The 25,935-nt window shown below is 44.3% G+C and overlaps 2 protein-coding genes across 3 annotated transcripts in view; one reads left to right on the forward strand and one right to left on the reverse strand.

Annotated features, from left to right (window-relative positions):
* LOC135376146 (kunitz-type serine protease inhibitor C3-like) overlaps positions 1 to 25,935 on the forward strand; it is a 101,632-nt gene that overhangs the window by 42,071 nt on the left and 33,626 nt on the right. The gene's annotated exons all lie outside the window — the stretch shown is intronic.
* On the reverse strand, positions 14,199 to 15,736 carry LOC135376147 (legumain-like). Its single transcript, XM_064608746.1, has one exon. The coding sequence runs from the start codon at positions 15,671 to 15,673 to the stop codon at positions 14,330 to 14,332; it is 1,344 nt and encodes a 447-aa protein (XP_064464816.1). The 5' UTR covers positions 15,674 to 15,736; the 3' UTR covers positions 14,199 to 14,329.

Raw genomic sequence — 25,935 nt, forward strand, 5'->3', positions numbered from 1 at the left:
TTAATGTAGAGCTCTTTAAGTCAGATTACGGACAGTGGGGAATATTCTGTTCCTCTTTGTGTCGTTTGGAGGGTGATTGCCCTGTGGATGGTCTAGCAAACTTTTGGATTCCATACCTCAAAAAACAAAGAATGGAAATGGAGATTGCAGCTGATAATGGGTAGCATTCATTATGGAAGCCGTTTCCTTTGAGATTGGGAAACCACTGCTCGGTTACGACAAAATGATTGAATTCGCCAGCATCAGCAGGAAGAGCCTGAGTAATCTATCATGGTTGATAATTTCAATTAATATTCGTAACATCATCCTTTTATATCATACAGGGTGTTTCACAAAAAATGAGCCACAGTTAAAAAAAGGTTCATCGCACATTAAAAAAAAGGAATGCGTAGCGTTACCAATCGAGAGAGAATACTCAAGCTGTTTTTGTTTCGCAATTAATTAAATAAGTAAAATTAATTAGTCTGTTTTTAATCATAAGGACTAGAGCCAAATTGTGAGCAAGAAAGTTGTAGAGGGCGATACAAAGACACGAAACCCGTCGATTGCAACTTTGTACCTCTAACGAATCCTTTTTTTCCCGACTCAAAGGACAAAGTTTTGGGTTTGCAAAAAACCGACGTGGGACCTGTCGCAGACCTACAAGGCCTATTATAAGGACATTATTATTATGCTTAATATATTGCTCAATAGAATTATTAATATTTTCGTAACACGAAGATGTGAGGCCTTCGCACGAAAGCTTGTTGTACTAAATTCGTCATGTCTTGCTCGGTGTAATTTATTTGTATTTCATACTTCTTCAAAGTCGGACTACACTCTAGAGTCGGAAACGCTTCCTGTTCCGCCTAAAAGGAAGAAGACGCTTATTTTAGGCGTTCGCCCGTGACCTGAAGGTCGGAAACGCGCAGGGAAACACGTAGAGTAACGCTGGCCAAAAAGCACGCAGATTTTATTCGTTCTTTCCACGAATATTAAAGGAGCTCTGACCAGAAGCTGCGGGAGCTCTTTCGTGCTTGCAGTCGATAAAGCACACAACAAGGACTCTCCTTGCGAAAATTCACGCATTAAAACCTCAGGGTTTCTCTAAACTCAAATTTTAAACGTGCGACTTGATCGAGTGCAGCACGCCTAGCGTCAAACCGAGAAGACATACTGCCGCGTATCATCTTTGAAGCGACCACACGGAACAGCAACAGGTGTCAAACGACGAGTTGAAATCCACGACACGCCGCGCTGATTAGCGAGCGTTCCTTCCTAAAGCATCTGCTCTTTCGCTCGCATCAATCTCAAGGACAGACTTCGGTATTTCCTCCTCTCCATCGAGCGTGTTTTCTACAATGTTCACCGCTGTGTATAAAAGCTCCCACTCGGAGCACCTTGGTTGTGTTTGAGGGCTACCGCTCTTCTAAGGAGCTAAACAGCTTAAAGGGACTATGAAATTTCCCGAACCCCCATACTTTTTTTCGATGGAAACTGTTCTTCCCGCAGAGAAACTAATATGCCACAAATTTTTCCGGACGAAATCGCTCCACTCTGCGAGGAGCGCGCGCTGGAAATGTCCCTTCCGCGTTCCTCCTCTCCCGCGCATATTTCCCTGTCGACGGTGTAACTGTACGGACCGCACTTCGGTTCCCCGTTACGTCACCGGTGTTGCACAATGGCAAGTAATGCCGCGAGCTCGCGCTGTGGCTGCCGCCACTACCGAAATCTGCCGATCGCGCGAAAGCTGCTGTCATGGAGATTTCCACTCCCGATGAACGCATACGCGGGATCCTACGGCGCATGCTCCTGGCGGGATTCCTCGGCTCGGCAGCACGTCACGATGACGTGTTGCTGAGCCGGCCACGGTCGCGTCAAGTTGCCCGTTGTGTCTCCGCTCGGCAGCTCGTCACGGCGCGGCGCCAGCTGTCCGCCGCTCCGTTTAAATTCGCTCCCGAGAAATCCGCTCGCGCGACGAAATTAAAATTTCGGTTCTAGACTCAGAAAAATGTCTTCTTTCGAACGAAACAAAGTAAAAAATCGTTTCATAGTCCCTTTAATAAAGCGTTCGCCGATTATTCACCGTCTCGCTCGTCTGTTTTCATCCGTAACAATACGTTTATATAAAATATCCACCCCTGCCAACCATCAGAATGTCCCCAACATGAGGGCCACTGGCAACACCCACAATTGGCTCAAATGCGTCATGTGGCCACGCAACAGCCCGTCAATTCCCTTAATGAAATGCCATTTATATTTGTTACAGTGTCTCAAAAAGAAAAAATATACCTTGCATTTAACACATGCAGTAGGTACTACGATTGCCCTTTCAATCTGCGTTCCATATGGTTCCGTATCCGATCAGCCGAAATGGTTGCCATAAGACGAGCTCGCGAAATTGTGTGATTCCCGGCTCATCTTGCCTTTTCTGGGTCATTGGGTTGGCGTTGGAGTTGTTCACCAGATTCTCAACGTTTCACCTATCATTGCGGTGTACTGTTCTTGACCTGCTGCGAAGCAACGAACCGCCACAGCAAAAACTCGCCTCAGCTAAATTCTGTCTGTTGCATCTCAAAGGAGCTTCAGGACCTGATGATGTGCTGCAAATGCTCAAGTTGAATTCTTTGAAGCTTCGTGTAAAGAAACTAAATGTGCTCTCGTGTGGTTCTGACGGAAAAGCAGTTTCCACAAGGTTAGCACATTTACTTTGCAGTTCCAAGTCTACGCACTCAAAACCATGCACGTGCATCCGGTCATTCTCGCAGCTGCTGTGCAACAGGTATATGCTTGTCACGTATCCCACAGAACCCTCTGCTTCATGAACCCAGCTATACTATATGTGATCCTTCTGATGGCTCCTTACTTGGCTATGCTGCTCTAAAGCATTGGCATGAGAATGAGACTTGAGAGCATGAGACTTTTCAAAGAAGTTGGAATGTAAGTATATGTTATATTTGTTTCATATATCCCCACCACATACTGAGTGTGTATATTGCTGTACTTTTGATGCTAAATTATATCTAGCGTACATTATTATTGAACACTAGTGTGGGAAACTCGACACCAGCCACAGAATTCCGACAATTGTTTCTGCCTTTTCTTGGACTGCTTATTTTTACTATGTTATTATTTCAGTATAACCGTGTGATTTTTAATAGTCACAATATTTTCATGGTTTTGGCGCACTTATAGCAAGAGTTGCTTATGCGCCATTAAAATTGAATCGTCGTCAATTGAAGTGCCATGTTTCAGTTGGATACAATGATATGGTCGGATATATCTTTGCTTTCGTTCTGGAGTTGCTCACTTAAGAAGGATAGTCACTGTGAGGTTTGTTCTCGGAAACATTAGGAGGACTAAAATGAAACCCTTTTCTTTCAGGGCATCCCTTATGCACCTGCATTTCAACGAACATTTGTTTCAAAAGAATGACAGGCCACTCAACAGCGATAAACATTTGAAGGTGGAAGTGCTGGAACGAAGACGCGTTAATCTGCATGAAAGGTGCTTTTACGTGTCTGAGTCGAGGGCATATGCTTCAAGCTAATTTCTGTCTTCAGAAGAGATATCTACTAACCAGCTCCACTTTTTAGAGTTTCCTGTAAGCTAATGCAGCACATCATATACTAGCACATTGTTAACCATGTTCAGTCTATCATTTTTTTTTTCAGTTTTAGCATGGGAAAATGGTATTTATGCAAAACTAACATAATTCGGTCACATCATTTTGAACTGTCCTGACTTCTGGGTCCACCTGTATGCAGTATTTTTTGTATTTTAAAATGGCCTTTGACACTGTGCTTTATGCTCTACCAATAACTGGATATGCGGCTTCTTGACTAACCGCAATCATGGCAATAACTCGTGAGAAGAACCTATCATATCGCCACCATGCAGCGTTTGCCATGTTACGATTGCATCACATTTTAATCTATAAAGGCCTTTTGATGATCGGTCTTTTATAATTACACGCCCCTCAGTTATGTAATTGTAATAAATTGTTTACAAGGCTCATTACCCCATTTCACGACATTTCCACAAGCAATTATTAGAGTGGTGACCTAGGGTATGAAACTTGTCACTAATCATCATCTAACAAAGTTAATAATGTGGAATCTTTACTGGAAACACCGACTTAACACAACGATTGAGAACGAAGAGAGTGAACGTTTCGTCGCATACCGCATTATCGCTACAACAGAGATGAGTCAAAAGCAACATCGAAGGAGTCCAATCAGTGGTGTGCATTCCTTTCATCCAACGTGTTTCATACGTCAATTGAAGGGCACTGTGCCTATCAAGCATTCAGACTGTGCATTAAGTGCATAGACTGTGATGCAACCTACACTGACGAAAAAACATGGGACAAGAAACATGGGAAACATGGGAAAACAGAAACATGGGAAACATGGGAAAACATGGGAAACAAAATACATGGGACAAGACTAAAAGAGCACACAAGGGACGTTGCCAGGGCTTCTACCGCTACTCAAACCAGGACCGAATTTTGTCTACCATTATTGGCCTAAGGGACATATATTTAATTTTGATGGTGCGGTAACCTTTGCACATGACTAGCGATGGGACCCTAGAGTCCTGCATTACAGAGCCTCGGTTTCTTAGAGCCCTGGTTTATCAGATGTAATGCATCAACCTGTGATACAAACCGTGGCCCCCTATCGCATGTGTATGACGCCCTCTTCGATAAGTAGGCTGAGGTGCTCGTTTTTGACCTCTGTTGTACTGATGATGCCACTTGGATAGCCGGCAAAACGTTTACGCTCTGTTTTTACTGGTTGTGTTAAGCGGTGTTTCCAGTAAACTTTGTTTCATTATGAGGTCGTCACCCAGCATTTGGATTATATTTCAAAATAAAGTTGTTGTTTTACAAGGCTCATTACATTGTAGAAGTCATTCTTATTGCCTTTCGTTAAGGGAACACCGTTCCTGCAGTCACGTGAAGCACTGAAGGGTCAATTTCGAAAGTAAAGGCAATCTGATTTATGTTCTTGCCGACATGACACAGCGTATGTACGAGGTAGCTCCATTTCAGGATCCTGAGAACACTCAGGGCAATTAGTGTGCTAGCATTAGAGATTGTGTGCAGCACTACATATTTGATTTCGCTAGGGAAACTAAGAAAGGTGTATAGAAAGACAGTTACAACCTGTTTCCACAAAAGACACTCAGATTCATTAGCAGTTTCCTGTAAGAGAGCTAAGGCTTTTCCAGGTTACTAGAACATGGGTACCTGATTGTAGATAACAAGAACTCATGCACCAGAGGTCAATATTACACACACCCTTCTTTCTACCAAAACTGTTAAAAGGCATGACCCCATAAACCTGCACAAAATCACTGGAGTGTCTTCACTAGGCACTGTTGCTGTTCCTCTCATAAGGTACTCTCTATGAAGCTGACTCCCACTTCTGGATGCACTGTCTGAGGCAACTTAAGCATGCTTTCCCAACATGAATGGGCGCAACTTCTATGAGCGGTGTTGTACTTACTGAAAGCAACATGAAATGCTTTGCCTTGACACGTTATGTTGATATCCTTCTTAAAACCGTAGAGAGATGTTCCTTGCTCCTTTTATTCCAAACCGCATTACCAGATGCAAGCCCACTTGCCACCAAGCCGATGAGTATTGCCTCACAGTCAGGCCAACCAAGGGAATGAATCACTGCAGCTCCGAAAAGCTGTTTTCTACAGCGATCTGATCCAGGACAGAGACATGAGTAGCCCAGAGATCACTAGGGTTTGGTTGATTTTAGATGTGTCAGCTTTTAATTTCTTCCCTTTTTATGCAGTACATGATTACTTTAGCCTTGTACAGCTTTGAAGATTGAGGATGTGGAGATCATGTAACAGGTGGAATTAGGCTTTACGCACAATAAGGCAAAGTGTGACAACATACCTTCTGAGAGGACAGGCATTACAATAGCTGTTACATCTTTTCCTGGTTTTAATATTTATTTATTCAAAGGCCCTTGCGGGCATTACATGAGGGGGGAGATCAACATGGGTCTCTTAACAAATGCATAAGTTACAAAGAACCTGCATATTTGAAAGACAGACCCTACTTTTCATTTGTTCATCAGCCTTGCTCAAGAAATTTTTCAGTGTAGCAACGATACACAATGTCACGAAAGGAGTGCTCATCTATCATACCGCAAGACTCATTAAAAAGGACTAGCGCTGTGTCTGCTACTCGAAGCCAGAGGCAGTTTCTGTGTGGAAGACTCGCCAGATCCTGTTCACTGCGCAGTCTGGGATAACCATGTTCCTGTTTTTCTCAAGCATATGGTAAAAACACCTTGCAAACTGGCGATATGCATTACATCCATATCGTCTACGCAGATGTACAGAAAATATAGTTTAGGCAAATACGTAATCGGTCACAGTACAGGGTGTGTGCCGTGGCATTTCCACATATACTTGAGAGCGACTGCAATTTATCTGCACACACCGTCTATAAAAACCTTTTTTCTTTACTTTTCAGTGAATCGAAAGTAAGAACACACAATATCGCTAAAAGCCTACGCTAAAAAACTAAGCGCAGGGCAATACATAAAAAGGTGCCTTAAGACACAGCACACAGACAATTACACAGTTGCCTATATTGCTTTTCTCCAATTCACAGTTCTGTCTTGTGTAGTCTTTCCTGTACTGGAGTTTTTAGAGACTTTAATGCATGACCAAACGAGTATTGAGCGCCCAAATTTTAACGTCGCTCGGCAGGGCCACATGTGACTTACTTGTGAATATGGTCACTCTGATTGGCTCACGCTGCCCACGGAATTCAAAATATGCCACCTTCAGGACAGTCGTACTGGGGCATATAAGTTGGCAATCTTCGTGGATTGTCATATTGTTGTCATTCGGCTGCGCTTTCGGGTTCCTTGCAGTACAAGCATTCGATCTCCTTCGGCATTATGACACACCGGCACCTTAAACAGCAAGTGCGCATTAAATATCAGGACACGAAATTTCAGCTAGAACGTTTACACGTTCGATCACAATGTGCGTTAAAGAGCTCATCGCTTACCTGGCTGTCGAGGACAGGCGACCGATCCTGTTTGCTTCATGTCTGACCGATGTTCGTAGAGCTTTGACTTTGGCTCGCATTTACGGCATCGGCGACTTTTCGAAAGTGCAGCTCGAGAACTGTTCAGCACACAGAATTTCCTTCTCGATCGCAGAAAAGTGAGAAAAAAGTTCCGGGCTCGAAGGCTCCGCATTTCTAGCTTCGACGTCCATATATTGAAGATGGCTTTCCGGATGCCGGCGCTCTCACAAATTCGCTAACAGAACTTCCGGTCCGGGCACCCAATGAAACATGAACCTCATGTTTTCGTCACGCACACGGAAATTGGCGGACATCCACTACAAAGAGGTACCGATTGCGCGAGTTGAGGAAGAAAAGCCAAGCTGGTTTTCAGCTCCCCGTTTGGCAAACTTCACCGCCGCGCAGAGCCAAAATATTTCGTGTGTGGCTTGGAGGCATATTATACCTTCGTAATAGATGAAAATGAAAGATTTGTTGAACTTCTTGTCAGAGTCCCTTTAAGCTTCCCTTCGGTGATCATATGACCAACGAAGGAGAGCTCCTTGACTCCGAAGACGCATTTGTCTTTCAGTCGTAGGCCAGCATCGGAAATGCGTTTCAAAACTTGCCCAAGATGATTGTCCTGTTCTTACTCGGTTTTGCCAAATATAACGAAGTCGTCGAGGTAATGCAGTACTCCGCGGCAGCCTTTGAGAACGCTAGCTATGAGCTTCTTCTTCCATGGTGAAGCATCAATGACGTCCATATCCAACACTTTCTTGATCTCCCTTCGGACGTCGTCGCGTATCTGTAGTGGAAGCAGTTTAGCTATTGTTGGACTGACTTCTGGTCGTTCCGTGACCTTTTATTCATAGCCTTTTACAAGAACCCAAACGTAAAATAGCTCTGGAAATTCGCATTTGGATTTCGTAGATCGTGTAACTGATGTTGTCTTCAGACACTCGAGGCATGGCCCATCGACGCGTACGTCGAAGGTGTCTTTAAATCCAAGCAAAGTGGTTCCTTGGGAGACAACGTAGAACGAAATTTGAGCGGCGCACGTTCTAAACTTGTCGGAAAGAAGTATACACTCTCGCTCTGGGACAACAGCCCTCCACAGCTTTGTGGCCACACCCAAGGGCCGTCAGTCGGGAAGAAAACATGGCGTCTGCTTGGTGTGGTTATGTTCGTCAGAGATACTGTTTCGAAGACGAATTCACCCGTTTTCACGATGTGAAACAGCGAACCAGCGTGTGCTTCCAAAGAATGGGATCCGACTGCAGTGTTTGTACCTTTGGGAATAATTGCGTACACGGCGGCAAACCGAGCAAGTTACAGGTTCTTCCGTTACGAGTATACGAAAGCACGGATACAGGTGAGTTGAACAGCTTTATACTACTCGTTTGGACTCGCGTACGTTTTAATAATTCGTCCGAAACAGTTCTAGAACGGTCTGTCAACAGCATACTTCAAAATACGTGCAAAAGTTGTACTTGAGGTGTACATTTACAGGTACATATGTTTTTGAACCCGAGATAGAGAGATTTCCGTTTTGTTATTTTCTTCTCAGGTGTAACGTGATTGCAGTAGACAAATAACAGATAAAGCGCACACCATCAAGAGTCAGCCGTGCGACCATCAGTAACTACGACTTCCTGCCCTGTATTGCGATCAACATAGGGTGACGTTTTTGTCATTTGTTCTGCCTTAAAATGGAGTTGCCAAACCTATGTAGAAATGTTGAATTTTCACAATGAGTGTCTTGTATGTAGTAATGTACTTCCTGTACTAAATACGTATTCATATATGTGAGGATCTTCTGCTCCTTCAATGGGTCGTGTGATAGTTGAACAACAAAGAAAGCCTTATGGACACAGTTGACACCTTTTGCGATTACTTTTGTCTTTAAGGAATTGATCCCTGTTGGACTCGTGTCACAATTGGCTCGTCGGTCAAACATGCTATATTGCTAAGAAGCTCATTCACCACAACAGCGGTGTGTATGCATTAAAGTGTTGAAAGTAGCGTTCTGTCTGTTTTTAGTCAATGGAAGCTCATTCAGTCGTAAAATAATCACGCACGCAGTGGGCACCTAGCAAATCAGCAAACGAAGCAGTCGGATGGAATTTCGTGACGTCACGGCACGAGAAGCATGGAAGGGCCTTGTATGCCTAGGTGGTGTTGACTGGGATCGACGGCCTTGAGTAGTCGTCCAGTTCCACGCCAAGTTCTCTGCGAAGGTTGACTATGCCACGCAATGCAATGCAAAACAGACGACACAGTGTCGACGAGTAACGTAATGTCTTTCCCAGCGGCTTGTACCGTAGTGCAAATGGCGTTTCTCCTGGATAGCTGTAACTGCATACGCCGATAAACAACAATCAACTCAGAGCAAGACACCCATTTCCGCAATCAAATAATTATTGCATAATGCAACACACACAACTGCATTATCCCTGCGTAAAGAAAGCACAGAACAAGAGTACAGGAATTCTCACAAGCGAGCAGGGAAAATCACACGGACAGCATAACACGATAAAGTCCGAAATTTCACGAAGAAAAGTAAGCTTGAAAACCGCTACGAGAGTGACAGACACATACTAACAAATACTCACTTCTGCTTGTACAATATTGGAGCGTGAGCCACTCGACAGGAACAAAGCACGAGGAAAGCATATCAAATGCGTCGAGAGCTCATAAAATAGACTGCCCAAAACGAGGAGCATTCCATTAAAAACGTTCGTCCCATCCTATAGATCGCAATGCAAACACGATAACCCACCTACGTTCCCACAACCCGTCCGCGCGAAGGCAATCAAACCAATATAGGTTTATTTTACCTCCTTCCAGTAATCTAGACAGAAACGCGTCCCTCAGGAGCGTTGCGAGTACGCCATTCTTGTACTGCCCTCTGCTGGAGGGAAGTGGATGCGGTGCCACAGTTGGTAAACAAATATTTCACGCGATAGCACATAAATATATCACTCGTGTCGCGCGGCAAACACGAACTTACTTCTCAAGTGGGGTTCCAGCTTCACAAACGCATTGCTCACTGGCATTTTTCGCGTGCGTACACAACTAGCGAAAACCTAAAAGTATCATCACGGCTACAGAAATCTATATTATTTCAATAATTGTCCGCCCCATCTGAAAACGACTTGAAAATTCCCAACCCCTTTGCCGTGGGGTGATGTTGTGCCCCCAGGCCCAGTAGCGCTACTCCATCCACAGTCACTATACCTTCGGGTGGGCAACCCGTTTCATGTACATGGATTCTTACGTAATCGAGTTCAAGTCACAGACCACCCAGGTCGACGCGGGTGAGTTGTAGAACGCATCGTTTTGTCTTCTGTCCCGAGCACGCTTAAAAGGGCATAAAATGCGCAACAACTTGCTCTCAAATTAAAGTAAGTGATTCATTTAGTATAACACGAGCAAAATTAGAGAGTTTTAGCAAACCACGTACGTTCTCCCGCACGGTGTGTTGCCGTCGCCGCAACTGCGCATGCTCAGAAGACGCCGACCGCACGGTAACTCTCCGGAGCTACGTTCGCTAGCCGCCATTACGGGACACACTTAGGCCTGAAAAGTCCCATAATGAGTGCGTCGTGTGCTAGTATGACACCAGCAGAAAGCGTTCTACGATCATCGGTTACCTTTATTTTCTCCGTGAGGAGCTCAGAGAGAACACCTAGACTCTCCGGCGCATTTGACATACATTGCGGCAGCAGTAAGCAGTGTTTGAAGCGTGCAAGAACGAAAGAGCGACTTAGCCGCCAGCTGTCTTTTTTCTCGGTAGACAAATTTCCAAGAATATACTGTAGGTCATAACATTTGTGAACGTTCACGGTCAGGAAAAAAGTATATCACTTTTTTTGAAAATCCTTTCAATCGTGAAAATGTGGAAAGCACTAGAACTATCAACTTCCTCTTCTGAATGCTTCTTCGCCTAAAAAGCAACGAGCGCGTCTCCGGTTTGCTAAAAGTGTCCATGCTGGGGTTCTCTCCGGACAGGATCGATTTCACGATCGGGAGCTGCCGGATCAGGTCTGCTAACACCCCGTTCACGCAGCGCTACCGTTTAGAGTAAAAACGCAGTGTAGCAGAGTCATCCAATGAGACAGCAGGAGAAACCTGCGCATACTTATCGTGGGATTCATTTGGAACGGGTCCGTTCATACTGTTGCGTATATTCGTGGCATGCTTCATTTTTCAATACCGACTCACTGAATTGTAGCCTACAAAAATTTATTTTCACGTCCTCCGGACAGCGAGGCCAGACGGGTTCGCAATACGCACTATGTTTTTCGCCGGGACTACTCCACGGCGTGGCACGCGCAGCCTGGACAAAAAACACCGATGCACGAGCTAAAATCAAGTTCTCATGTGGAAGCAAGAAAGAGTGCCCTATATATAGTTTTGATTGTAGCTTCGTAACGGAATCAAAGCTTCGAATTACGATAACAAGTGCGAAATTAACGTAGCGTGGAACTTGATTTCAAGTCAACATGCTTTTGCATTTTAGTGCCCCTTTAAATGCACATGACACACGGAATAACATTTCTGGAGCATATGATGGGAATTGATGTTCGGGAACGCATACAAAGCATTCTTAGGCAATTGAGGACTTATTTGTCCTTTCTGTGTGCCAATTCCCATCATGTTCAACGGATGCGTAGTGTGAATGTGTAAGAAAATATGTAAGTGTCTGACCTTTTTCGAGTACCTGTCCAGCCACGTCTGACAACGTTGTACGCGATCGAGTTACACCACATATGACCACACGACAAACTTTGGGAAGAATCACTTCTTGCATTTGGAAAACTCTGTGGGCACACACTGTAGTCCTTAGCAATTGTTTCGGTGTAGTTGCGTTTGCTCGTGCACGTTGAGTAGAAGTTGCATTGTTGTTACGGTAAGCATAACACCACACTTGGCTACGTGAATTTCTTTTTCATTCGGAACTAAACGGCTTTCCAGCCAACTACATTTGACCTATTTGGATTGGATTTTGATGGCTAGTAGAAAAATAGTAGAAATATAGGGATCACGCGGCAGAGAGCACAGATTTAGCGGTTCTTCGGCCGGATCGATACAGGTGTGCACCGGTGCTGTTTTTGTCGGCGGTGATGATCACTACTGCCGCGCTTTTCGAAAATTCCGTTTGCCGTGAAATACCAGAAATATCGGTGGGTGTCACAACAGAATCCGTTTCAGTTTCTTTTCTGTGTAGTTACCAAAGTACTTACAAGTGATAGAGTGCTTAGAAAGCACCGATTGGAATATCATACATCCACAAAGAAAAATCCGAGTCTGGCACCGAGAAAGCACCAGCAACGAGACATTTTTTTTGTTCCTTCTTATGTACAAGCTATCTCACGATGGGGGACACGTAACTTGAACCGTCGACACTGAACCTCAGGTTCGAAAAATCCAAATTACGGCTTTGCTATGCAAGCACGACAGTTGGCTGCAGCTAATTAACATTTCGCAACAAGGGGGTAGTATAAAAGCTAATTTAGAGAATGTCTTAGCAATAATGTCAAAAGTAGAGGGGACGCTGGGGAAAATATGCAGGCAAAAATATTCATCTGAGAACTTTGGCCATACAGAGTTGGTTTTATGGATTTTAACCAATTTATTCAATGGCGTCCGCGAAACCTCCAAGTCTGTAAAGTGGATGTAACTAGAGATGAGTACAGGAATGAAAATTTGTACCCCTCACCCGCACCCGCAGCACTGTCATCATTTGGCTCAACCCGCACATCCGCACGCCTATACGCATCCCGTCGATATACCCGCTGCCCAAAGCGTTTCAGTTATGCCACATGATCGTGACAGCACAAAATGATTTAGTAATGCACTTTTCCAACGCGTACTCTGGATGGATGGATGAATGGTTGGTTGGGCATTCGAGATTTCCATAATAACTGGATCCATCTTTACGAGGCACAGCTGTACCACGATATAGTATAGTATACGGAAATGTAATTTCTTTATTACGGGACCTCAATAGAAAAGTTTCTAGCAGCAGCTTATGTGTCCAAGGACTATCCCTGATGTGCCATCAGCTGTGTCATTGCAGATCTATCTGGGTCTATCTATCTATTGCATCTACTGGGTTTTCAACATCGGATATGCGACGCCATTGCAGCAAACATTTGCTTAGCTTGAACACCCTTTCACTGAAAGCTGCCCTGTCTGCATCATAAATGCATGTACAAAATGATTTGTGTCTCAAGTCTACCGGCCGTATGCTTCTTTAGTTCCTCATTTGATGATGTACATGATATAATGTGCGACGAAGACAGTGGTAGAGAGCATGCTTTCACTCTCAATGCACAATGTATACACCGCAACGCACGCACACCGTTAGGAGTGAGGATGTCTCTTCCAAGGGCATAGCCTTTCTTGAGGGGGGATCCGTAAGAGTTGTACTGCCCCTCAAAAAGGTGAAAGAACACACCCTTTTTTCTTATAGTGTAGTTGCAGTGGCTCCTTATCTGCCATTATGCGATCAACTGCTACCGGCGTGACGGAGATACCAGATGTGACGTCACAAGTTTCACTTGACGTGGGCAGACCACGCTTGTATGTCAAACAGCAGCTTGCTACATTTTTGCGCGTCAACTGCGAGGTATGCAACGTGACACAAATCGCGTTCACATGAGTTCTTCACCGAGAACTCAAAATTTCCGGGAGTGTTTTTATTGTCCCATAAAAAAGTGTCACGAGGGAAGGTAAACGTGCGAGCAAACCTTCTGTTTCTTTTTGTGTTATCTGCACTTTCCACGAAACGGCCGCCTAAACACAGAATGCCGGTAGATGGTCTTCCGTGAAATGAACGTCGACTAAAGCACAGTTTCTCCCTCAGCAGAAAGTATACAAACAGCTCCATAGACTTGCCACGCGGTCCCGTTATCAGACCTGTAACGGTAGACAGTGTTGAGAATAAAAATATCTCTCTCTCTCATTACCCACCCGTAGTGATGTAGCGAGGCTGGGCCTATCACAGGACGTTATTTAGCCGACTAATGAAGATAAGTCTGCCACGATCAGACAGGATGCAAAAGAAAGCAACATTTGAAAAGCGAGAGAACAGGGTTTTCTTCTACTTTTGTTTCCGTGGTAAGTGTTCTAAAGTAAAGTTAAACAAGAGTCACGAGAGTTTAATGCCATCGGTATCTTTAACACTTTTATTCAGACATCGTACAAACAACTAAGGAGGGGCTTCGGTTATAACTGAAGGAGTAAATGTTGCTCAAAACGTGATCACAATTTACGAGGTAAGCGAGTGTTTCAAAGTGCTCCGACTATTGAATCATGCGTGCATACAGCCTCAATAGCAGCACGAATGGAGGCCGGTGTATGGCCGAGGGCACAAAGATTGCTCAGGAGTCCAAGCTTGGCCAAAGCGTAAGGGTTGTCGGAGAGATCGAAGCAATGTTCGTCGAAGTGACGCACGGACGCCTTGTAACACAGGTGGTCGGCGTCACCGCGTAGCGGAAAACGGCTCTTGAGCACATGGCGCAGCCTGATGTTTTCCCCGAAGGTTGCTTCCTTCGCAAGCTCTTCTACCGTCATATCGACAAATGATCTCTTAGACAGGATGTCTTCAATCTGCTTCGCGATACTTTCTCGCTCTTCCGGGGCTGCAGCTGCGAGCTTCTTTCTCAAAGTGACCAGGGCAACTTCTCGACTGTCAACTTCATCGAATGGAAATTTCGGGGCAACAATAGGTTCAGCCTGTTTCTCTCCCTGAAATTCGCTCACTTTCGACTTGGCCAACTGCAAATCTCCGTATTCGCACACGTGACTCTTTTTGGTTTCATTTTTCACGATACGAAACTGCTTCTCCAGGGTCTCTTTGTGCAGGTCTTCCTTGTCCGAATCCTCCATCCAGTTGATACTGTAGCAATCACCCAGGAAGGCCCATAGGGCCTCGTCCCAGTAGCAGGCGTAGGCTGACTCATGATTATTTGCTGCAGTTGTTGCATACACGTTGATATCAGGCGAAAGGATGCCTTCAAACATAGACCCAGCGTCGCAAGCTTCTACGTACAGGACTAACTTGGAGTACCTCTTCTGGCGATGAAGATCAAAAATGGTGTCATTCAGGTCCTTCGCGTACAACATGTCGTTTGGGAATCCAACGAGGCCATGACCCCCGTGGTCGGCGAAATAAACGAAGACATGGTCGTCGGGGCCGCTGTTGATCACTTTGTGACTTCCCTTGGTGTGCTTGACGAGATCGGCCCTTCCCTGTAGGACGTGTAAGAAATTCTGCGGCGTGACGTCGTCTCCTGTGTAGTCTTTGGGAACCCTAAGGTAGACGTTCGGTCCGTTGGGGGCATTGATGATGATACCAGGATAATTATTGTTCTCATTGTAGGCGATGTCGTCGTACATCATGACAACAATTTGCTCGTCAGGGATGCCGTGGTTGTGGAGAACATGGTACGCGTGGCAGACGTCCGCTTGATGCCTATAATTGAGCCAGCCCTTAGAGCCAGCTACGAGAAGCGCCCATATCTTGCCTTTCTGTGATCCAGCATCTCGGAGAGATCCTTCTAGAGTAGCCTTACCACAGGCTACGGCAATCATGGCCATGAAGGCCAACGTCAGCAGTGCAACTCTGGTCATTGTGGGTATTGACTGGCGTCGGCTCGGGCTACAAACCGACACGACGTGAACTGGTGAGTGCCAGGCACGCTCGCGTTTTATGGGACAGGAGAATGGAAGATAAGATTGTTAGGAGTGTCGGGGGAGGGAACGACTGTTTCTCGCTACCGGTAGGCAGATTAAATGCGTCAGAGACGTCAGGTGTTGGCACTCTACCTTTGACATAGAGATAGCTTTCACGCTCTTATCTTTGGATCACAGCTGTCGTTGCTTCTATGGGAAACAGATGAGTCGTATTACTGGAAGCTGGAGATTACTATAGGGAGTTGGCGATGGTTCATATCGCAACACTGCAGCATTCGCATGGGGTTTTACATCAACTTGACCAGCTCACTTGCTTCTTTTCTGAATGCTATATGTGCATCCACTTAGGAGTAGTTTTTCAACTAAGAAGGTGCTCCTGATCGTTAAACGAAACTGAAGCTTCCCTCTAGAGAGTCTGTTTCTGAAGCTTGAATTTATAACGAGGTATACGAGAACACATCTTCCTTACCACCAATCGTAACGAGGGTTAGGAATTCCGAGTAGTTTTTGCGGGGATTTGTGAATTTGTAAATGTCATTTCTGGAATCACGGAAAGGGAATTTTCGCAATTGTCCCCACGATGTCGTAGGACACTGTATCCACATGCGTATCCATGCTATCATCAGTTCCCTCATGTTCAACAATACAGTGCTCGCTTCCTACCTAATTCGCGTATTACACGAGGACATGTGCAGGGAATATTCTAGTCGAAGAACACGAAAAAAAAAAAGAAACAAAACAAAACAAAAAATGCTGTTCACGGGGCAAAAGTCGCGTCGCGTATTGCTTGGAGCAATAACCCCGTGCCGGCGTCTCTTGCGTCTCTTCCTGTCGTAATCAAGCGTCGTCCTGTTACCATACAGTCTGGATACCATAGGAGCTGAGCCCTTATTCTGACTGTGCTGCAGGATATTCCTCGCAGTTAGCGGCGCATGAAAAAAAAAGAAAAAAACCTCGACGTTTGTCTTACGCGAGAGCAGAAGGCAACGATGTTTTTTTCGCATCTTCGGCTGGGGCACTTTGGCAACCGTGGCTTGCGGTTGTTTTGATCTTCTTTCTCGTATTTTTTTCCTGCAATATTTCGTGTAGTCTCACGGATCGATACATTTCGTGTACGTTCTCATCTTTTTAATTTATTTGTGATATCGTACTTTAATTTGTTATCCTGGAACACAGGTAGTTTGAGGAGATGAAAACATGTCGGGATTCCAATCCTAGCCGAGCGTTGCTATAGGGGAGGGGGGAGAAGTACTGAAAAGAACGCGTTTAATTATACTTTGACATATTCAACCTGAACGTTCAATGCACATCGTTCCTGAAATGTCTTTAAAAGAACACAGAGATGACCCATTTTTCTTTCGCTCTGGCGTGTTCCACCAAAGAATAGGATGAAAAAGAACGACGACATTATTTTTGTTCAGGTGCCCCAAAACAACCACTAGGGTCTTCTTATTGGTGCACCACAAAGGTTAAAAAACCCTCCACTCGTGAAAATTACGTATAGAAGAGAGATGGAACGTCGTGACGTTGCGTGGTCCCCAGGCATGTGACTCTTGTCATTTGGCGACACAGCCCATGCAGATATAAGCGGCGCGTGAGGTGAGGAGAAAGAAAAAATAAATAAACAAACAAAATCGCGCGAGGATCGTCTCGGCGTCTGCTCTAAAAAATATGCTTGGGCTGCTCCTATCACTCCGTGAGAGTCTCCACACTGTCATCCCAGGGATATCCTAAGAACATTATGCATGGACGGGGATGGCATCCTCAGGAGTGTGAAATTTTGGTCCGTTTGCATAAAGCTCTTCGAGATCGCTTCAAGTCAACTTGGAGCTCAATCGTCCGAGCAGAAAGCAAATTTGAGATAGCGCCTGAACGCGTTGTTGTGTAGCGATCTCAGATTTTGAGACTGGTAACTACCATGCTCAAATGCCTATTCAACTTGAGAATGGTTGCTCTGCTTGAATACACAAGGTATAAGTTCTTGATCTGCCACTCGCATGTAGCCAGTTGCTTTGTAATGGACACATTTCTTGTCAGATTGGAAATATTTGACCATTCGTTTTTCATCTTCATGTGCCAGTTTTAGACTTCCTTCTCTCTAATTTGTGTTCCGTTTCACTGCCGTTCATCCGCATGGAGACAGCCACGAGATGCAGATTGCTGTCTCCATCATGCAAAATAACAAAGCACACGAAGCTTGGCGTCCATTTTATCGAACAAAAGTACTTTACAATCCGGTGAAGTTACTAAAATATCTGTGTGCCAGTGTTCATGTTGTTGTAGCAACTTACGTGGACGACAGAATCCGTCGCCATTTTGAAAAGCGGGGCTGGATATATGCCTTCCGTAGACCAAATTGTGAGCATATTGCACTGTAGAGTTTCACGATACAGTAATTGTAAAATTTAGCCCTAGCTCCCGTGGTTTGACGCGAGTGACAAGAGGCAAAAGAAGACTACTGCGAGAAACAGACAATCTCTGAATGTCGTACAAGCCTCTGACATCGCTCTGTCCTTCGTGGCATTGGCCGGTTGAGCGCAAGACGTAATTTCCGCTCGCCAGTTGCCCATCCCAGGTTATTCCTTACACAGGGCCGGCGGGGAGGGGCAAACGCCCCATGAGCCTGCCTGAAGGGGCGCAAAAAAAGAGACCTTACGGGAAGTAAGAATACGAGGAAGGGGGTGCAGATTTCCCATTTCTCTCCCGGGAGGCGAAAAATGGACGCAAGTACTGGTGAGTATGAGGCGAGAATTGTCTCGAAATGTTTTACGCAATCGTCTTTGCCTCACGTCTGAGACTTTACTCATTTCATTACGAACTCAGCGTGGGATCGTTCTCATCACCGTTTTATTCTATATGCAAACTGCCCTCGTCCTCAACCTGTCAATGTGGCACTATACAGGGTGTCTCTTTTCAGCTGCAACACATTTGCCTAAAACGAGGAGTTGCATTAAGAAGCTTTTACTTTTGTCATTGGAGTACTCAACGGGGCTGCTACTGGGAAACCGCCCTCTTATCAATTAGGGGATTCATTAACGGACATATTTTTTTAAACTTTTCAATTATTGATTGCAGGGAGCACATTGCAATTGCGATACCAAAGCCTGATCTTCACATGTCCCACTGATATATCGCCCTCTTATCGCCACCTGGCTGGCTTTAAAGAAGCGTGATTTTCAGCGACGTGACTTTATATGAATGCTAATGTATCTCCAAGAATATGACATGTTTCGCCAGCGTAGTAGAAGAAGGACCGAAAGTAGTATGACCGGACAACGCTGTAATTTCAACTGAGCAAATGTATCGAATAAGGGGCGTTCAAGTAGACTGAAATAAATCTTTCCATGCCGGCACACGTGCAACCAACTCGACAACAACTGCAACACGTGACAATCTCACTCCCAACATCAACGAAGTATGATTCATTATCTCCAAGAAGCCATCTCGTGATATTTTTGCAGCACAATGGGATGCTTCATCGTCACGAACACATGGGTTCGGTAGTGAAGGGTCAACATGATAACTGTTTGTTCGCAGAAAGCTTTGAAATGGGGATCCGTTTTTGGGCGTCACTGGAGCGCAGTATGTCTTCCCTTATTATGAACAGAATTTTATGAAACACGTAACTGTCTTTAGAAAAATAATGTGGGTACATTCGTGGATGTATACGGGGTGTTTCGCCTAAAGTGATAAAAAATTATAACCGTCGACGTACTCGTAGGAGGATTGTGGGATTTTCGGGAAACACCTTACGGAAACTTTTGCCACCATTGAGGAAGGCAATTTTTAATTGTTAGTAATTTATTTTCTCATTTGAAATTAGAAAATTGGTCGGCGAGCCTTACATTCCTTTAAAATATGATGTCCTCCACGAATAACCGCATACCCAACAAAAACTATGCACAGTATCGCAACGGATACAAATTACGCTTTCGCCCTGCTGGCTTCATTTTGGCAAGGAAGCGAAATGTGTGTTTAAAGGAGGAAGATGTGTTCACTCGTTTTGCCTTCTCTGACGGTTGTTGCGTTTTCGTTGTCACAAAACAGTTGGGGGCCACCAGCATCAAGGTCAAAGCGGATGACAGAAAGCTAAAACGAGAGGCGGGAACATTTCCTGCACTCATCTCCACTTACCTTCCGTGCGTTCTCCTTTGCGACAATCAAGCAGGCGGGCAGAGTTGTGCCTAACTCGTTACAAGTAACTCGTTACTTGGTAACGGTTACTTTTTTTGGTAACGAAGTAACGATTCAGTTACTTTTTAAAAAATTGTAATAGTAACGGAATCAGTTACAAAAGTTGGTAACTGGTTACTGACGTTACTCGTTCCTTTTCTTGAGCGCGGAGGAGTACATTTCGGCACTCCGTGTGGCGCAATGCGTGCAGATTTGACCTGCGTGACGTGTGACTCAAAGCATTTTTGCAGTCCCTCACTGGATGTGTTGTTGTCCTTTCTCTTATTTCCATAATCTCCGACCATCACTCCTTCCCAAGAATGGCCACCAATTGTGCTATGGCTAGAAAAAAACGCATTTCGACTTCTAGCCTTTTCTGGTCTTTGCTAAGCTCCAGAGCGCTCTAAATTATGACGCAGCCCCTCGTCTGTTTTTGGGAACCGTTGGTGATCGGTGGCACGAAAACCAGGGTTTTTTCTTGTGTTTTCGTAATCTCCGATCCCCCCCCCCCACACACACACACTTCGGAAACAAGGAAGAAGGTAACGGGCCGAGAGACACGGAACACGAAGGACGGACGACAAATTTCGAGTATCAGCGTCTTCTGAAGTGCAATTCCTCATTAATAAAGGGTTGAAGGCAAGTGACGGCATGTTTGTTGGCTCCTTTAACTATGCTGCGGTAACGTAAAAGTAACTCGTTACCTGTGAGTAACGAGAACTCGTTACTTTTGTAAGTTGGTAACGAGTAACGTATTTAGTTACTTTTTTCTGAAGTAACGGGTAACGGTATTTAGTTCCTTTTTTTCGGTAACGGGCACAAGTCTGCAGGCGGGGCTAAGGCGCAATTTTTACTAATTGTTTTAGACTATTTCTGTTGCGGTACTGTGCATAGTTTTTGTTGGAGCTGCGATCATTCATGGAGAACTTAATATTTATGTAAAAAAAGAGTGAGGTTCGCTTTGCAATTTTCAAAGTTCAATTGACAAAAATAAATTTCCCACAATTAAATGTTGTCCAAAGCCTTCCTAAATGCCGGAAAAAGTTTCCAGAAGGTAATTGCCGAAAGTCGCACAGTCCTTCGGCAAGTTAGTCGCCAGATAGAATTTTTTTATCACGTGAGGTGAAATACCCTGTATAAATCAGCCACCTCATACCGCACCAGCAACCTCTCAGGGTTAATTGTTTCTAGATAGCGTTTTCAATCTGATAGATAGAAGTTCAGCCAGACAAGAAGATTATACGTTCAGGAAATGTTAAATACGTGACTTCAGAGGTATATAAGAATGTAAAGTGAACGTTTCGGCGGCGCCTTCCACGGGGTTAATGAGTCACTACTCACCTTAGGATACGTGCTGGTGACATCATGGTCGGGTTTCCATTTGGGGATTGTTATGCTGTCAAGTTCTGAAAGACCCTGAATATGTATCATTCATGTGTTGTTACAGTCCTTGGAATTGTCTGGGTAGGGTCAAGGCGTCTTTCACGGTTGGAAGATTGAAACTAGAAGAGGGATTGAAGAGTCTAAATTCCACACCGCCGTCTTCCTGTATCACACAGTAGAGTTAAATGATAATATGATAAAAGTATAGTAAAAGTATGATAACACAGGATTCGCATCCTACCCGCTTAGGAGTTGCGGAGCACCTCTGAGAAAAAAAGAAGAAAAGAATAGCAACTTTGGGGAAATATAATTCGGCTGTGCAGAGCGTTGGCCTCTCACTCAACCAACAGGAGAGCCTCGGGGACGTCCTCTCATATGAGTGGCAGTAATATGATACTCTGACGATCAGATTTTGACATACCAAGGATGTCATCTGTCCCCATCTGACGACCTTAGGATAGCCATGGGACGACAGTGTGTTCTTCCCAACATGATCATTCAGATGTGTATAACTACAGCCCTGCTCCGCTTCTTAAAAGACTCGGGCCTTGCGTCTGCCCTCTGACTGGACATTCTTGAACTTTCTTTCGTGCCTGTACTGCACTGCATTGCGTGACTGTTTTGCTTTCATTTTTTTTTCATTTCCTTTATGTGCTTTGTTTGTATTTGCTTTGGTTTGTATTGGCTTTGTTTGTATTTGCTTTGGAATAAGAGACGACGGAAACGAGTTTTCACGTTTTACAATGACACATACGTTGTGAATCTTTGAACAGACAAAAAGCACAACAGCTTATTAAGATTTCACAAAATGACCTCATACTGATTGATAAAGGGCTTTTTGGAAGGTCGTAGTGAGAACAAAGATCCAATTCTGCTGATGCCTCGAATGTCACGTCTAATGCGCAGTTTTGAGAGTAGCAGATACAAGATAATGACTACATTGCTCAGGTTCGCGACCATGTCCAACTTGCGATTCAGTGCGTAAACGTTTACATTCTCCTGAACGAAAAAAAAAGCATCTGTAAATTTAAGCTCACGTGTGAATAAGACACATAATTGCTCTCGTATTCTAGTTAACTTACGTTTCACATCATCAAACATATGTGTGTTGACTAACATACGATTTATTTTGCGCAGTACTGCACATCAGTAAAAATGGCAGAAAGGTCCTAAACGGAGAAATCCCATCAGGCCAGCAAGACCTACCGCCGGAGAACTAGGAAGTTATTCGTGTCTGGGCGGCCGTGACGGGAAATGGCAGCGCCCCCTGGTTAGTGCAGGAGGCCTATAGGGGTGAACGATATGTGTCTTATCAATTCAATTCAATTCAGTTTATTGATTTACCACATTGCATGATGCGACAGCAAAGCTAAAAGTTACCGGAAGTAACTTGACAAGGCTCAGCTGCCCAATGTTCTTTCCATTCACGAATGTGTTCAAGGCCTTCCACCTACCCGTCCACCCAAATTGCACTCGACTTACAGCACATTGTGCTGCCTGGGTACAGACTCGTCAACAATAATTTTAATCTAGGCCAGCGTGTGGTACAAGATAAGCTAATCTATGTATTCACTCCAAGCACTCCTAGTGAAGGAGATGAGCTGTTCTCTAGATTCTGAAGTGTAGTAGTTGTGCCACATTGACAGGTTGAGGACGAGGGCCGTTTGCACATAGAACAAAACGGTGATGAGAACGAGCCCACGCTGAGTTCGTAATGAAATGAGTAAAGTCTCAGACGATTGCGTAAAAAATTTCGAGAAAATCCTCGCCTCATGCTCACCATAGGTTCTCTAGCTTCTCAAGTGTAGTAGTTGTGCCTTCTTTATCAGTGCATAGATGGTAAACATGGAACGTTTGAAAGATGAGGCAAATTGAGGCTTTGTATGTATTTGTCCCTTCTATGTTGTTCCAGCCTCAGAACATCAGTTCCGTCATGAAACGTTTGCTATGTTGACTAATAACTGCCAGGTGAGCAGTGACGGCACATGCTTTGTAAGGCTTGAGGGGCGAATCAAATAAAGTCTTCTTGTCTGGTACTTCCATGAAGTGCGTCGTACATCCTTCTCTTCTCAAACTGTAACATCAGGAAAGATAGAAAAATCAATTCATATCATGTGCCATCATAAGCTTTGAAAAGTCACTCCCGCAAAACTTGAATTTTCTTGCGGGCTACAGTATATCATTTTGGTCTCATAATCGATTAGTACAAAGGTATCGCGAGTCTGTTGGTTGACATCGACTGACACAATAAATAGAATATGCGAGCTCCGATGGTTGTGCTCCGGCACACAGGAATACACCGAGTGAGAGGCCAACCCCCTGCACAGCCGAATTATATTTCCCGAAAGTTGCTTTTTTTTTTTTTTTCAAAGATGCTCCGCAACTCCTAAACGGGTGCGGTGAGAATCCTATTTTATCATACTTTTACTATAGTTTTATCATGTTATCATTTAACTCTACTGTCTGATACAGGAAGACGGCGGTGTGGAATTTAAACTCTTCAATCTATTTTGTATTTTCCATCCGTGAAGGACTCCTTGACCCCACCCTGATTATTCCAAGGACTGTGAAAACACCTGAATGATACATATCCAGGATCTTTCAGGACATGACAGCATAACGATCACCAAACGACTCATGGAAACCCGACCATGACGTCACCAGCACGGATTCTAAGGTCAGTGAAATGTCAAAAAGGTGTAAGGAAAAAAACAATATTCTATCTGGCGACTTACTTGCCGAAGGATTGTGGGACTTTCGCCAATTACCTTCTGGAAACTTTTGCCGCCATTTAGGAAGGCTTCGGACAACATTTAATTCGGGGAAATTTATCGTGTCATGATAGTCAGATGAGGGAAAGTCATCCACGAATGACCGCAGCTCCAACAAAAACTATGCACAGTGACGCAACAAAAATAGTCTAAAACAATTAGTAAAAATTCCGCTCGATTGTCGCAAAGGAGAACGCACAGAAGGTAAGTAGAGATGAGTGCAGGAAATGTTCCCGCCTCTCGTTTTAGCTTTCTGTCATCCGCTTTGACCTTGATGCTGGTGGCCCCCAACTGTTTTGTCACAACGAAAACGCAACAACCTTCAGAGAAGGCAAAACGAGTGAACACCTCCTCCTTTTGGCACATTTTTCGCTTCCTTGCGAAAATGAAGCAAGCGGGACTAAAGCGTAATTTGTATCCGTTGCGATACTGTGCCTAGTTTTTGTTGGGTATGCGGTTATTCGTGGAGGACATCATACTTTTAAAAAAATGCAAGGTTCGCCGGGCACTTGTCAAATTCCAATTGAGAAAAATAAATTACTAACTATTAAAAATTGCCTTCCTCAATGATGGCAAACGTTTCCGTAAGGTAATTGCCGAAAATTCCGTAACCCTCCGACGAGCAGGGATGGGCAGTATTTAAATACATTGTATTTAAAATAGTATTTAAAATATAAATACATGTATTTAAAATACGTATTTAAATACAGGCAAGAAAAATGTATTTATATTTATATTTAAATGCCATTTTAGGCGTATTTATATTTAAAATACACTTAAATACACATATCTCATCCTCCCGTATTTGTGGGCTTCTCTCGAGTTCCACATTGTTAGCCTCCAGCGCTAAAGGGTATCTTGGTTAGAGGCTACAGGTCACTCATCCCATGTGTTCGGGCATTTCCGTCCTTCTAGAAAACAGCACAATGTGCGAATGATGGCATCACCACCCCCGTTGCTTCAGTCTTGGAAGCGGGGAGACCAGGAGAGAAATGAGAACACCAATTTGGAAAAAATGTGATTCGTGACCCTCTTGCGTTACTTGACAAAGCCTGGTGTCTAAAGGGAACTCTTCAAATGCAACCTTAGCGGCAATTCTACTCAGTCATTCACTGGGAACTCAGGACAATGGCTGCAGCGCACCCGACAGTTTTTGACGGGGGGTTTTTCACCGTTGTCGCTGAAGATGGAACGTCGATGAACATAAGTAGAGGAGGCAAGCAAGCTGGTGTATACGATTGAACGAAAACGTCTCCTTGAGTCTCAGGAGCAGCGAGAGGGGTACTAGACAGGACGGACACGGGACAAGAACCGACGACGACTCAAAACCAGCTAATGAACTCGTTATCGCTTCTTCCACTTTCTCTATGTTGAATAAAGTGTTCATTTGTTCATTTGCTGGTTTTGAGTCGTCGTCGGTTCTTGTCCCGTGTCCGTCCTGTCTAGTACCCCTCTCGCTGCTCCTGAGACTCAAGGAGACGTTTTCGTTCAATGGAACGTTGGTCCACGCAAGATGCTGAAATCATCACACTGCATCACGGAAAAATAAAGAAATATGTGAGCATCGTGTGCAGCAGACATGCATCCACAGGTGGCTCCATTTGTACACTAATTTAAAAGAATAATGTGCCTGGACGGCTCAAAGTATTTACGAAAGTAGTTACAGTATTTAAATACTGTCTTAATGTATTTATATTTTGTATTTAATTACTTTCATCATAAAGTATTTATAGGCAGTATTTAAATACATGAAAACATGTAGTATTTTGTATTTATATTTAAATACCCGAAAAGTGTATTTATGCCCATCCCTGCCGACGAGTACGTCGCTAGATAGAATTTTTTAACACTATAGGTGAAACATCCACAAAT

Source organism: Ornithodoros turicata, unplaced genomic scaffold, assembly GCF_037126465.1.
Source record: "Ornithodoros turicata isolate Travis unplaced genomic scaffold, ASM3712646v1 ctg00001047.1, whole genome shotgun sequence".
In the NCBI taxonomy this organism is placed as follows: Eukaryota; Metazoa; Arthropoda; class Arachnida; order Ixodida; family Argasidae; genus Ornithodoros; species Ornithodoros turicata.